Source organism: Pelophylax lessonae (genome assembly GCF_965119305.1).
Source record: "Pelophylax lessonae genome assembly, chromosome: 7".
In the NCBI taxonomy this organism is placed as follows: Eukaryota; Metazoa; Chordata; class Amphibia; order Anura; family Ranidae; genus Pelophylax; species Pelophylax lessonae.
In genome coordinates, this window is record NC_138774.1 from 216,374,439 (window position 1) to 216,389,834 (window position 15,396).

Consider the following 15,396-nt stretch of genomic DNA (forward strand, 5'->3'; position numbering starts at 1 on the left):
AAGACTTTAAATTTTTTTATTATTATTATTTACAATGGAATATGATGTTTTTTAAAATCTTAACATGACCTATGAGAACAATGAAATAGTTATTATTTGACAACATATATTACAAAGTTTTAAACCTTCAATCAGATTTTTAATTTGTGTTACTAAACCCAGGACTCTGCATTAATTATATCTGGTCTCCCACAGTACATAGGACATGGAAATGCAATTATTTTAGTAAATATAATAAACTAAAAGAAAGAGAGAAAAATAAACCGTGTTAAATGCCTGTTCTCGTCAGCAGTATATAGCAGTCTTGTGACTTCTACCAGTATCCAGCCAAGCACTGGTTAAAGCTTGTAGGATGAGAGTTCTGACTGACCTATGAGGCTGCAGGACCCCTGACCCTCTGTCTGGACAGTGCTGATTGGCCCTGTACTGATCACATGCACTCTTCCAAGAAAAAAAAAAAAACTCAACTCACTAGCAATACACCCCAAACTGAGCATGTGCAGAGTGACTCTAAAGGCTCTGTCTTATCATGAGATGGATTGGGGACAGTGGATGAAAGGGAAGATCAGAGGATGAAGGGGAGGATCAGAAAAGACAGGATCAAACAGCCTTTTTACACAATGCAGAGGCTAAACCCTTAGGTTCCACAGTGAGTATAACAAGCATGCTTTACTGCATATACAGACTGATTTTACAGCTGTGGGTTTAGTAACACTTTAAGTCATCGATACTCAAATATTTGTTAGAAAAAAATTTGTTAGCTTAATATATTTTACAAACAATCCACACTCAAAGAATGTCTCATTAATATAGAAAGATTTTACTATATTCAAAAGAATAATTCTTATCTGTTTCACAAAATATGGAATTCCTGGCTTGAGCATTGTAATTAGAGATCGACCGATTATCGGCAACACAGATATATCGAGGGCTGATATGCACTTTCCCCGATATATCGGAATCGGCCACTGAGGTTACCGATATTGCCGATATTTAGGGAAAGTGCTTGTCCTGGGGTGATGCCTGCAGCTAGAGGCATCACCCCGGTACCGGCGTCCATAGCCGATGGTCAGCTGACTTGTAATGACAACCGATGCGGCTAAGAAGCGGCTCGGCTGTCATTACAAGGAGCGGCAAGGGACGGCCCTCCCCCTCCCACCACCTTCCATGGCTCACCCGGGTCTCCCGTCCCAGCGGGAGACCCAGGCATCCTACCTCCGCCGCCGAAGAGAAGACCTGGTGTAGCATGAGGATGAGTCCCCGTGAAAGCCGGTATCCCTGCCCCAAGTGCGCATGCGCCGGCCTCCCATGTAAAAAACCCGGAAGTGATGTCATGACATCACTTCCGGGGTACTCGGCGCCGAATTAAAAAAACTGACAGCATTCAAAACAGCCAAACTTGGCGTTTTGAATGCTTTTCAGTGCCGAAGAGGGGTTTGGGGTTTTTTAGACCCCCAGATCCCCCCACAAGGAGTACCTTTAGAAATTTTTTTTTTTTTACATTTCCAAAAATATCGGCCGATACCGATATCCTATGACCAAAATATCGGTATTGGCATTAAAAAAACTATATAGATCGATCACTAATTGTAATCCTTTGTAATAATTTTCTTCTTAAAGAGGAACTAAATTGTTTCTGAGCACCACAAACTAAAAATGCTATTTAATTCATGTTTAATATTTAAAGCATAGTTATTAATCCATCCATGTCTCCATGCTTTAGTTTGTTTAGAAATCACTTTGAAAAACACCCCCCCCCCCCCAACATTTCTGGCCGCGGCCATCTTAAGCAAGGGCAGATGATTCATGTAGCATTTACTTCCTAGAATCTACTCTATATTACCAAAAGTATTGGGCCTGCCTTTTACATGCACATGAAATTTAATGGCATCCCAGTCTTAGTCCGTAGGATTCAATATTGAGTTGGCCCACCCTTTGCAGCTATAACAGCTTCAACTCTTCTGGGAAGGCTCTCCGCAAGGTTTAGGAGTGTGTCTATGGGAATGTTTGACCATTATTCCAGAAGAGCATTTGTGAGGTCGGGCACTGATATTAAAGTCCTGACTTGCAGTATCCGCTCTAATTCATCCCAAAGATGTTCTTTCGGGTTCAGGTCAGGCTCTGCAGGCCAGTCAAGTTCCTCCACCCCAAACTCGCTTACCCATGTCTTCATGGATTTTGCACAATTTCTTATTGATTAGTTCCTTTGGTGCACCATCAGTCATTCAGGATCAGGATTCTGTTTTGTCATCTTGCAGGTGACTCATGGTCCAGGCTCCAAGGCCATGGTGGTGAAGATCTATAAAAACGAGGTGGATGAGGAGGGGATTGTCAGAGAAATATCTCTTCTGCAGAAATTGTCTCACCCCAACATCGTCAGGTGAGCATGTGCTGCAAATTGTGAATTTCTTCTTTGCGATTTATCATCCTTTTGTAGCTATTTAAAGACCACTTTTACCTTATTTTATAAAAATTTGAGGAGAGGAAACTGAAGGTGTTGCTGGTAGCAACCGAAACAGGGAGGTCATATGGGTGACAGCCAAGTTCTGGGTACCCCAGTATTCTTAGCTCACATCCCATGCTATATAGGCATAGTGGGAAATTTGTGTACATAGAAGTGCAGTGCTATAAAATGATACAAAATTGCAAAAAGTGTCTTATACAATAAAACTCCTAAACACAATTGATCATATAAGTCCATGAAGTGTCCAAGGAGAAAGAAGAAAAAAGAAAAAAAAATGTTTAAGAAGAAAAAAGAAACTGTAGTATTGAATTCCAGAGAATAGGATAGCATGTTCCATAGGAAAACGCACCACAAATCCCAGCATGCGTAGGAAAGCCAGTCTTCCCAAATCCTTTGTGTGTAACACCAACACTGAGAAGAAAGGAATGGCCGCTTACCAGAATCAATTGGCTTCAAATTTAATGGAAAAGCTTGTAGCACTTTAGGGAGATGTATTTCCCAAATGAAGCAAGACCCCATAGGTGTTCTTCCGACCCACCTATCTGTCCCGGTGTGCATATAATAGATACAAGGGATCATAGCGTAATATAGTTTATAAAAACTATTTTATTAAATAAAAAAACGTGCACTCACATTTGAAATATAAAAGCAGGCATGTAGAGGATCCAAAACAAAAGTTGCAGCATAGATTCTATACGTGTAACAAAGAGAGTGGCTGGTGATGTCACTTCTGGTCCCACCCAACGTGTTTCGTCATATGTTTGACCTCGTCAGGAGCGAGTGGGAAATTTGGCATAGTGTGTACAATGTCTTCTAGGCAACTGGAACGTGACCAAAGCTATATCAGGGGGTTCTGCAAAAGGTTTGTAAATAAAAATAAAGAAACTGAAAAGTGGGGACTAATTTGTATGCATCAATCTACCCAAATATTATGGGTACTACATGTAGGTCACTGGTTTGCAATGGTAAAATGGATTTAAAAAACGTTCTAATAAGGTAGCTATAAGAAAAGTTTACCCAAACCCCCCCCTTTTTTTTTCTTTTTTTGAAAATTAAAAAAAAAAAGAAAAAAAAGGAAAAACTTTGAAATTAAAATAATAAAAAAAAAATGGGAAAAAGAGAGAGGCAGAAAAAGGAACTGATCAAGTGTATCTTGTAAAAATAGTTCAATGAAGGCTTGAAAAATTAAACCTTTTCTGGAAAAAAAAAGGAAACTAAATTCTTCCTTTCCCTTTTTTTTTTTTTTTCTTTTTTGAAATTTTCAAAAAAAAAAAGGAAGAAAAAAAGGGAAAGGGAGAAAAGGAAATGGATCCTGTAAAAATAGGTAAATTATGCCTTCCTGTGCACTGAACTAAATCTTAAAGTGGAACTTCACCCTAAAGTGGAAGTTCCACTTTATGCCCCCCCCCCCAACATTTTTTGCAAATGTTTTTGGGCAGCAGGTACCTAGTTCTGGCAGGCACCCACTACCACATCTGCTGGAATTGCCTAGGTGATTCCACCAGTAGGTCTCCTCCTCCTCTCATTGCCGGCAACCTCTTGCGACACGTCCCAACTGGCTACCTAGTGTAAACGTGCCGGTGCTGGGGACCCAAAGACTGGCAAACAACCAACCTGGGTGAAGACGGCGCTGGATCCTTGGACAGGTAAGTTTCCATTTAATCAAAGTCAGCAGCTACAGTATTTGTAGCTGCTGACTTTTAATTTTATACAAACCGACTGAAGATCCTCTTTTAAACAATGTTATCTGCCTTCTCATCTATCTTTGGTGAACTACATAACAGCTCTGCTCTATGTAATGGAGATAAGGAGAGGGGGAGGTCTTTGTAGTCCAAATAAGGAGAGCACCATAGGGTAACAACATTGCTTGTGCATAGCTACAGTACGATGAATGAGCATTGGCACTGTAGGACAGGAAGTGTTATTGGTGATCCAACCAGGTAAAAATCTAAAGCTAGCCTGGGAAAAGGAAAAGTTCTCCCTTGCTGTGGGGTTGTATCCACATAGCAATGGATCACTTCTCATTTATGTCAAGGGTCCAATGAGAAAAAGGGCATCCAAGAGTAGCTGGGACTTTGAAATGAGTTTAAACAAGGTAGTGAGAGGGCAAAAAAACATTTGAAGAGCCCCCTGGCTCAGGTTAGGCTGCTCACAACAGGCAAAGCTACCCTACTGTGGGGGTAAATCCAGCAGGTTACCAGGAAAAGATGTGCGTATATGGAAGGAGCACCAGACCAAAAGATAAGAGTCCAAATTCATTTTTTGATATGGTGTTAAAAGACAACACACTTCGGGGATCAAAGAACTCCCCCCTTCATCAGGGCATCAGATAAAATGAAGAACCTTGAGTGGACTCAAAGTAAGGCTTTCCTGTTTGAATCTGTACAGGGAAACGGATTGCTGAATTAGGATTCCTGGCCAGCAGTATCTACATCCGCAGTCAAAATAAGAACTTCCTATTGTTTTGGTGTTTTTGGTGTTGGGTTGTGTGGTTATTCTTTTGGTGGGTACAACTACTCCCATGTGTGTATTCAGCGGTTTCTCTGGAGTTGGAGATAAAGTAAAATTCTAGCTAAAGCCTAACTAGTCTTAAAAAGCCCCCCCCCCCCCCCCCCAACACCTATACTAACTAACCTGTGTAAGAAAGATGTATATACAGTGCCTTGAAAAAGTATTCATACCCCTTGAAATTTTCAATATTTTGTCATGTTACAGCCAAAAACATAAATGTATTTTATTGGGATTTTATGTGATAGACCAACACATAGTGGCACATAATTGTGAAGTGGAGGGAAAATGATAAATGGTTTTCAATTATTTTTTACAAATATCTGAAAGCGTGGCGTACATTTGTATTCAGTCCCCCTGAGTCAATACTTTGAAGAACCACCTTTCGCTGCTATTACAGCTGCAAGTCTTTTTGGGGATGTCTCTACCAGCTTTGCACATCCAGAGAGTGACATTTTTGCCCATTCTTCTTTGCAAAATAGCTCAAGCTCCGTCAGATTGGACGGAGAGCGTCTGTGAACAGCAATTTTCAAGTCTTGCCACAGATTCTCGATTGGATTTAGGTCTGGACTTTGACTGGGCCATTCTAACACATGAATATGCTTTGATTTAAACCATTCTATTGTAGCTCTGGCTGTATGTTTAGGGTCGTTGTCCTGCTGGAAGGTGAACCTCTGCCCCAGTCTCAAGTCTTTTATAGACTTTAACAGGTTCTCTTCTAAGATTGCCCTGTATTTGGCTCCATCCATCTTCCCAACAACTCTGACCAGCTTCCCTGTCCCTGCTGAAGAAAAGCATCCTCACAACATGATGCTGCCACCACCATGTTTCACAGTGGGGGTTGTGTGTTCAGGGTGATATGCAGTGTTATTTTTCCAGCACACATAGCATTTTGCTTTTAGGCCAAAAAGTAAAATTTTGGTCTCCTCTGACCAGAGCACCTTCTTCCACCGGTTTGCTGTGTCCCCCACATGGCTTCTTGCAAACTGCAAATGGGACTGCAGTTTGCTATTTCTATTTCTTCTTATTTCAACTATGGCTTTCTTCTTGCCACTCTTCCATAAAGGCCAGATTTGTGGAGTGCACGACTAATAGTTGTCCTGTGGACAGATTCTCCCACCTGAGCTGAGGATCTCTGCAGCTCCTCCAGAGTTACCATGGGCTTCTTGGCTGCTTCTCTGAATAATGCTCTTGTTGATCGGCCTGTCAGTTTAGGAAGACGGCCATGTCTTGGTAGGTTTGCAGTTGTGCCATACTTTCCATTTTCAGATGGATGATCCGCGAGATGTTCAAAGCTTGGGATATTTTTTTATAACCTAACCCTGCATTAACCTTCTCCACAACTTTATTCCTGACCTGTCTGGTGTGTTCCTTGGCCTTCATGATGCTTTTTGTTCACTAAGGTTCTCTAACAAACCTCTGAGGGCTTCACAGAACAACTGTATTTATATTGAGATTAAATTACACACAGGTGGACTCTTATTTACTAATTAGTTGACTTCTGAAGGCAATTGGTTCCACTTGATTTTGGTCAGGGGTATCAGAGTAAAGGGGGCTGAATACAAATGCACGCCACACTTTTCACATATTTATTTGTAAAAAAAATGTCAAACCCATTTATCATTTTCCTGCCACTTCACAATTAATGTGCCACTTTGTGTTGGTCTATCACATAAAATCCCAATAAAATACATTTACCTTTTTGGTTGTAACATGACAAAATGTGGAAAATCTCAAGGAGTACTTTTTCAAGGCACTGTAGTTACCTTTTTTCAGCCTGCTCTAGTTCGGCCACTTGATCCCCCTATGTCAACCAGAGGTGGCTGCAGAGGAATAGAGAGAGACAACAACTGTGAAAGCTGGAAGTCATGAGGTCACCCAAAGGCACTCGTTGTCAGCGGTCCCTTCTTTCCCCTGCAGCCACCACTGGCTGACATGGGGTAGGCGGATCACATGACCAGACCAAAGCAGGCTAAAAATTGGTGTGTGTGTGTATATACATATATATAAAAAAAATATATATATATGTATGTATTTTTTTTATACAGGTTAGTTAGTATAGTTTTTTTTTTTTTTTGGGGGGGGGGGGGGGTTCATTTTTGAGACTAGTTAGGCTTTTGTTGAAATTCTGCTTCAAGCAGCACCATAACATTCTAAATCCCAAGTCTGATATACCCCTTGACCCTAACCAAACCCCTGACTTTGTTACTGGAGACCACTGACTCAAAGGATGGGATAATCCTCCTTTATTACCGTATATACTCAAGTATAAGCCGACCCGAGTATAAGCCGAGGCCCCTACTTTTACCACAAAAAGATGGGAAAAATTATTGACTCGAGTATAAGCCTAGGGTGAGAATGCAGGGCGGCGGGCATGGTACAGGAGAATGCAGGGTGACTGGCATGGTACAGGAGAATGCAGGGTGACTGGCATGGTGCAGGAGAATTGCAAGGTACTGGCATGGTACAGGAGAATGCAGGGTACTGGCATGGTACAGGAGAATGCAGGGTACTGGCATGGTACAGGAGAATGCAGGGTACTGGCATGGTGCAGGAGAATGCAGGGTACTGGCATGGTACAGGAGAATGCAGGGTACTGGCATGGTACAGGAGAATGCAGGGTACTGGCATGGTACAGGAGAATGCAGGGTACTGGCATGGTGCAGGAGAATGCAGGGTACTGGCATGGTGCAGGAGAATGCAGGGTATTGGCGTGGTGCAGGAGAATGCAGGGTACTGGCATGGTGCAGGAGAATGCAGGGTACTGGCATGGTGCAGGAGAATGCAGGGTACTGGCATGGTGCAGGAGAATGCAGGGTGACTGGCATGGTACAGGAGAATGCAGGGTACTGGCATGGTGCAGGAGAATGCAGGGTGACTGGCATGGTACAAGAGGATCCAGGGTTGTGGGCATACTACAGGAGATGCAGTGCTGTGGGCATGGTACAGGTGTACCATGCCCGCAGCACTGCATCCCTTGTAGTATGCCCGCAGCCCTGCATAATGGCAGGTAGTGCAGCTGTTTCACTTACCTGTTCCAGAGGCGCCTTCATTTTAAAAATGGCGCCGCCCGGCGCCGTCATGTCATTGCACACGCGCCTCCGCCGCTCGTATACTTTCGGCTATTCCCGGCCTCTCCCGAGCGGCGGCGGCGCATCCGCAGTGACATGTATGCGCCGGGCGGCGCCATTTTTAAAGCTTAAGCACGTCGGAGCGGCCAGGGACTTTTTTTTTTTTTCTTGACTCGAGTATAAGCCGAGGGGGACGTTTATAGCACAAAAAAATGTGCTGAAAAACTCGGCCTATACTCGAGTATATACGGTATATTGAATCCTGTATTTGTCCCAATTTTGGTACACTATTGGGGTTCTTGGTTAGAATCTTGGTCAGGACACTACCTGCATGGAGTTTGAATGTTCTCTCTGTGCTTGTGTGGGTTTCCCCTGGGTACACCGGTTTCCTCCCACACTCTAAACACTTGCTGGTAAGTTAATTGTCTCCTTTGCAAAATGGCCCTAGTATGCGTATGTATGGATATGAGATAGTGTAGTAAATGGATTATAAGCTTTCTGAGGGCAGGGACTGATGTGAATGGACATTATGTAAAGCACTGCAAAATTGTATATTAACCCCATTCATGCCAACGTAATTTATATATGTGGCCTCACTGCGCTGCGCTTTTTAGGTGGGGCTGCAGATATGTGTTTCTCCCTTTGTGCTAGAAGCGCGCCACATGGCCTGCTCCCAGCACAGAGATCGGGGTTTTATCAAGAGCCCCGCGCCCCATACTCACGATAGGGACACCGATCTCTCTGGGTCACCTGATCGCCTTAGTAGCCTCTAATTGGCTACCTGGGTGATAAGTCACTGTGAAGCTCACCCCTGTGTTTTTTTCTCCTTTCTGTGAATGGAGGATACAATGTATCTTTCTCATTCCTGGCAGAAGAAAAAAAAAAAAAAAAAGTGTTTGTAAAAATGTTTTAAAATTAAATAATAAAATAAAAAATAAAGAAAAATACTTAGATCTAGGTTTAGTGCCAGGGTTAGTGTTTGAGTCAGGGTCAGTATATTTTGAACAGGATTTTTTTTATTTTTAAATTACCATCTGTGTTGGTGTGTTTTTTTAGGTAGGACAAAAAAAAAAAAAAAAAAAAAAAAAAAAAAAAAAGCAAAATGCACAATATTGCTTCTGGGCTGTACTACGGGTACAAATACAGTCAGGTCCATAAATATTGGGACGTCGACACAATTCTAATCTTTTTGGCTCTATACACCACCACAATGGATTTGAAATGAAACAAACAAGATGTGCTTTAACTGCAGACTTTCAGCTTTAATTTGAGGGTATTTAGGAATTACAACAGTTTGTATATGTGCCTCCCACTTTTTAAGGGACCAAAAGTAATGGGACAATTGGCTGCTCCGCTGTTCCATGGCCAGGTTTGTGTTATTCCCTCATTATCCCATTTACAAGGAGCAGATAAAAGGTCCAGAGTTCATTTCAAAGTGTGCTATTCCTACACCTTTCACCTAATTTGGATGTAAATACCCTCAAATTAAAGCTGAATGTCTGCAGTTAAAGCACATCTTGTTTGTTTCATTTGAAATCCATTGTGGTGGTGTATAGAGCCAAAAAGATTAGAATTGTGTTGATGTCCCAATATTTATGGACCTGACTGTAACATACACACATGGTATTGTTACGATCGTCGGGAGCAGGAGAAGATATTTTGGGTTGTTCTTTGGTGGTAGATTATGGTAATAACACGAAATATAAAGCAACATTGAAAAAAAAAATGTTTTTCTTTTTTTATTTACTATTTTTGGCCGTTTTTTTTGGATTAAAAAAAAAATCCAGAGATATCTATATTTATTTACCACCAAATAAAAGCACAATTTGTCCTGGAAAAAAAAAAAAGGTATAATCTACTCGGTAGCACAAAGTAGTTGTGATGAAATGTACAGATTTACGAACAGTTGCAAAATTGTGCTTGGGCATTTTGATTTGTTTTACCATTAGATGTGAAGGGGTGAATACCTCTAATAATAATTAAGGACATCCTGATAAAGCTTGCGGTGACCACATATATTTGCACTTGAATGTAGCTGACAAAACGTATGCCGACATTAAGATCTCGGCATAATGGATCTTCTTGGCTGAATGGTCAGCACTGGGATCTTTCAGTATCAAGGACTTTGACACTGCAAGACCTCAGTGCTGACCACTAAGCCAAAGTGCCCAGTGCAATTCATTATAGAACACTTATTACTACATCTGCAGGACTGCGTCTACTAGTGGAAGAAAATTTCTTCCTGCAGTGGAGAATATCCAGCGCCGTATATAAATAAAACATTTTACGTGTGGATAAATCTATTTATATTGCACTGACGCTGCTCTTCTTTCCCCTTCTGTCAGATCAGCATGTAAATGATTAGGGTAATTTCAGAATCGGATTTTCCAGCACATAACCCTCAGGCAAATGTTTAGATATAGAATTATTTACATGGAGAGAGTTCTTTTTACTCATTGCTGACATCAGTTGAATACAGATAATTTAGCTGGTGTCTTTGTCGCCATCTTGTGGCAGAATAAGACTACTGCAAGGCAGAGGAACTATAATCATGTTAAAGTAGAACTAAAGGGAAAATGTTTTTTTTTTTGTTTTAATTCCTCTTAAGATAGAGTAATGCTGGCCATACACTTATAGATTTATACAAAAAATTCTTTGAACATTCGATGAATGGACAAATTGTCTTTTTACATTCAATTTTAAAATGAATGTAATTTCTGAGCGATAACCACATACACTGCCCGAAAATTTGTGGATCGAGCAAAGTTTTCCTTCCTGTCACTGCAGTCGAAAATGAACATCGATTTGACACTAAGGATTAGAAAATCGAACACATTTTTTTAAACAAAATTGAATTGTATTGTAACTGTACTGTCTTCCCTCAAATTGTAAAGCGCTGCGCAAACTGTATGGCTAGCATAAGGCATGTGTCGAATTTTGAAAGAACATTCTTTCTCAAATCAGAAATTTTGTGCATTTTGTGATTCGATGATCCCACCATTGATTTTGAAATTCGACCAACCAAGCCTTCAATTTCACCTTGAATTGCTACAGAAAAGCATGTTCGCGGCCTGGGAATCTTCTTTTCTTTCCAGGAATTTTCTTTTCTTGCAATCATGAACATTTTTTTTTGATTATATTTCTCGCACGATTCTCCCATCATTGATTAGAAAATCGTTTGTTTTTAAAAAAATTTCCAACATGTCCGATCACTCAAATTCCATGACCGCAAGAAAATCGGCCTTTGCTGCGGCCCACTAATGGTGCGATATTCGAATGAAAATTCTTAGATAAGATTTTCAAAAGAAAATTATTTCGAAGTTCGACCCATGTATGGCCAGCCTAATAGAGGGTTATAAACCCTTTTCAGTTTTTTTTTTTTTTTTTTTTTTTGCTTTCTGTGTATCATTGGGGAAATTTCCCTTCACTTCTGTCCCAAAGTGAGGGAATCCAAGTGTGTCACCAGAACTAGTGTCCCCTCTTACTGTTCTGAGGACAATCCACGTTTTGAGTATTTTCACTTTTGGTGATGATGGTAAACATGACAAATAGAGAAGATGGATCAACAAACTGTAAAATCAGTGCAAATCTACCTTCCCATCATATATATCTTATAATATCTTACAGAAAAGTGCAAGTGCATAATCCATAATAGTGAAAAGAAAAAACTTTCTATAATAATCAGTGCAAAAATATGTAAAAAAGGGGTAAGATAAAAATGTTATAAAAACCAGTTCATATCTGTGAAAAAATCTGTGAAATCAATGTGGGATAACAAACATTTCATATCCATAAAAAAACATTAAAAATAATTAAACATATAAAAAAAAATCACAAAAAATGTCTGTAAAACAAAATACTTCATAAAGTCCCAAAAATATTCATTTGAAGTGCAGAAAGTTCTGTGCAACTAATCTTCTGTGAAATATAGTGTGCCAAAACCACACCCGGTGTGCTCCTTTCACCAATCACCCCAAACTGACTCACCAGATGGAGTGGCTGGTAAAATCATAAACCAGCTAATGCACCTTTTTTATATATGTAACTCCAGCAAGCAGATCACGGTCTATGTATTGGCCCCATCACACACATTCTCATAGGAGCAGATAGGGATATACCACATTGAAGGAGGGAGAATAAATCTACATAGCGTGAATTTATAAAAAACATTCCTCGTTTATTTAAAAGTAAACCTAAAAACTCACATTAGGGCAAGTGTCCGCCTGACACGAAGGGTTCCAGCGTCTAGTATCTGTGCTCTTCGCCTCTGGCTGTCACATTCAAAGCTATGAGTGCCAATCAAGCATGCGCGGTGGTGTCCAGCGTCCTGGTCCCGCCCTGCTAGTTTCGTCACTTGACGTCTTCACGGAGCCTATAAATAGAGAAGATAAAATCTCCCTAATGGTACAACAGATGACAGTAAAAACATGACAGGTGTTCTAATCCCACTACACTGTATCTGAAAGTAAAAAAAAAAAACAAAGTTTCCTTTAGTTATACTTTAAAGGCCAACTTCAACCAAAAGTCTTCCATACTCTAGCCAAAATGTAGATACATTTTCAATGGAATTGGCTTTTAATGTTTTGTTGACAGAAGACTGTACATGAGATCAAAAGTAATAAAGTAATAAAAGTTAAAGTATAACTAAAGGCAATTTTTTTTTTTTTTTTTTTTTTTTTTTAGTTTTGGTTAGAGTGGAGGTGGATTAGAATACCTGTCAGATTTTTTAATTGCTGGTGGTTCCCCTGTTTGGGAGATTCCCCCTCTCTATTTGCCTGTTTACCATTCTCATCGAAAGTGAAAGTAAAATAAAATCACAGATTTTGGGTTGTCCTCAGAAAACAAGAGGAGATCTTCCAAAGGGGAAACTAGTTCTGGTGACCTGGGGTTTCCCAAGGGATTTCCTTAATTTGCAGGGATTTCCTCTCACTATTTGTTGTCTATGGGACAGGAAGTGAAGGGCATTCGCTCCAATGGGACACAGATTGCGGAAAAAAAAAATCTGACGGGTTATAACTAGAGATCGACCGATTATCGGCAAAGCCGATATATTGAGGGCCGATATGCACTTTCCCCGATATATCGGAATCGGTCACCAGGGTTACCGATATTTCGGAAAGTGCTTTTACCGGAGTGATGCCTGCAGCTAGAGGCATCACCCTGGTACCGGCGTCCATAGCCGACGGTTGGCTGTCTTGTAATGACAACCGAGGCGGCTGAGAAGCTGCTCAGCTGTCATTACAAGGAGCGGGAGGGGATACCCCCCCCTCCTTCCACCTTCTGCGGCTTGCCCTGGTCTCCCGTCCCACCGGGAGACCCGGGCAACCATCTTGCATGGCCGCCTATCACTTCCGGGTACTCGGCGCCAAATTAATAAAAATGACAGCATTTAAAACAACTAAACTTGGCATTTTGAATGCTTTTAAGTGCAGAGGAGGGGTTTGGGGTCTTTTAGACCCCCAGATCCCTCCACAACAGTACCTGTGAAAAGAAAAAAAACATTTTTAATGTACGAAAATATCGGCCAATACCGATATGCGATGACCAAAGTACCGGTATCGGCAATAAAAAATGATATCGGTCGATCACTAGTTATAACACTCCCTTACTCTATCCAAAATTAAAAAAAAAAAAAAAAAAAGTTTTGCCTAAAGTTCTACTTTAATAGCCCTCTAGTCTTTTTTTCAACCAGGAATTTTCCTCTCATTCCTGTTTTGGCTGAGGGACAAGAAGTGAAGGAAAATCTCCCCTATGGGGGACACAGATGGCAAAAGACCTGCCCAAGGTTATAACCCTCCCTTACACTATCCAAAATGAAAAAAAAAAAAAGTTTTGCTTTTATTTCTGTTTTAATAATAATACACTTACACTCCATTCACACTAGTACGACTTGTCAGGCGACTTGGTCAGCCTGACAAGTCGTGCACCGTCGCGGTCCATAGTGTAGTACAGGAATGGTTCTACTAGGAGCAACACAAGTCGCTTCGACTTAGAAAAAGGGTCCTGTACTACTTCGGGGCGACCTGGAGGCGACTTGCATAGACATTCATTTTATGAAGTCTGCAAGTCACGCTGCACGCGACTTCACAGGTCGCCCCGAAGTCGTGCCGCTTCAGTGTGAATGTGGTCTTATCAGTGTGTGTTGTAGAAATCATATTTCTATCCAGAGTTTGTAAATGCAGAATCTCACAAAAGTCACATGACACAGGGGAAAGAAAATGGCTAATTGGGCCCAATTTGGACATTTTCACTTAGGGGTGTACTCACTTTTGTTGCCAGTGGTTTAGACATTAATGGCTGTGTGTTGAGTAATTTTGAGGGGACAGCAAATTTACACTGTTGGGGTCCTTTCACGCGGTCCGCATCTGCCGACGGATTCTGTTCTGCTCAGCAGGAATCGATCCGCCGATCCCTGCTGAGCAGGCGGATGGCAACTCCGTCTCTGCTCTGTGTGCAGAGATGGAGCTGTCGGGTCCCCGCTGACCTCTATGGGGGAATCGGGTGAGAACGGACCCCCTGTCCGTTCTCATCTGATCCCATCTGATCTGTTCCGCTGGACAGATGGAAAATAGGGTTTCTATCCGTCCAGATTTCACGGATAGGATCGGAAGCGGATATCAGCGGGTGTCACCGCTGACATCCGCTGCCCCATAGGGATGCATGGGGCATCCGATTCGGTCCGCCTGAAAAACTAACAAGTGGATCTGATTGGATCGTTCGTGTGAAAGGACCCTTATACATGCTGTACACTCACTGCTTTACATTGTAGCAAAGTGTAATTTCTTCAGTGTTGTCGCATGAAAAGATATAATAAAATATTTACACAAATGTGAGGGGTGTACTTACTTTTGTTATATCCTGTATATATTCATAGCAGCCATTCCATCTCACTGCCTGTTCTGTCTCTGTACTGAGTAGGTGGCTACTGCTGTCCTTTCCTTTTTAGAGAAATTCCAGTCACCTTTCTGTCATTGTGATCCAGCATCCTCCGCATGTTTTGAGACTGACCCATAACAGATCTACAGATTAGAAGTTTGAACTGCACTTGCTGCAGATCTACAGATTTGTTTATACTGGAGCCAGGGACGGCCAGGCAGATAGTATTTTTAGAACGGGTCCCCAATGACTGCCTCTGTATTTCTCAAAACATAGGTTTTCTATTAAACTCAGAAAGAGAAAACCGAGAATTCCAGGGCTTGCTATGGATTTTGGAACAACTTGCTAACTTACTGATGGAAATAATCTGATTGACCATACTTTAAAATCCTATCACCGCTCTACTTTCATACTTTACAACCCTATCACTGCTCTTCTTTCATACTTTACAATCCTATCACAGCTCTTCTTTCATAC

At 41.2% G+C, this 15,396-nt stretch overlaps 1 protein-coding gene across 2 annotated transcripts in view; it reads left to right on the top strand.

Annotated features, from left to right (window-relative positions):
• LOC309559544 (dual specificity testis-specific protein kinase 1-like) overlaps positions 1–15,396 on the top strand; it is a 151,013-nt gene that overhangs the window by 101,911 nt on the left and 33,706 nt on the right. For both annotated transcript variants that reach the window (XM_082262845.1, XM_082262844.1), the window contains one exon: positions 2,259–2,380. In XM_082262845.1, the coding sequence (XP_082118971.1) occupies positions 2,259–2,380 (122 nt within the window). The remainder of the gene's footprint in view (positions 1–2,258; positions 2,381–15,396) is intronic.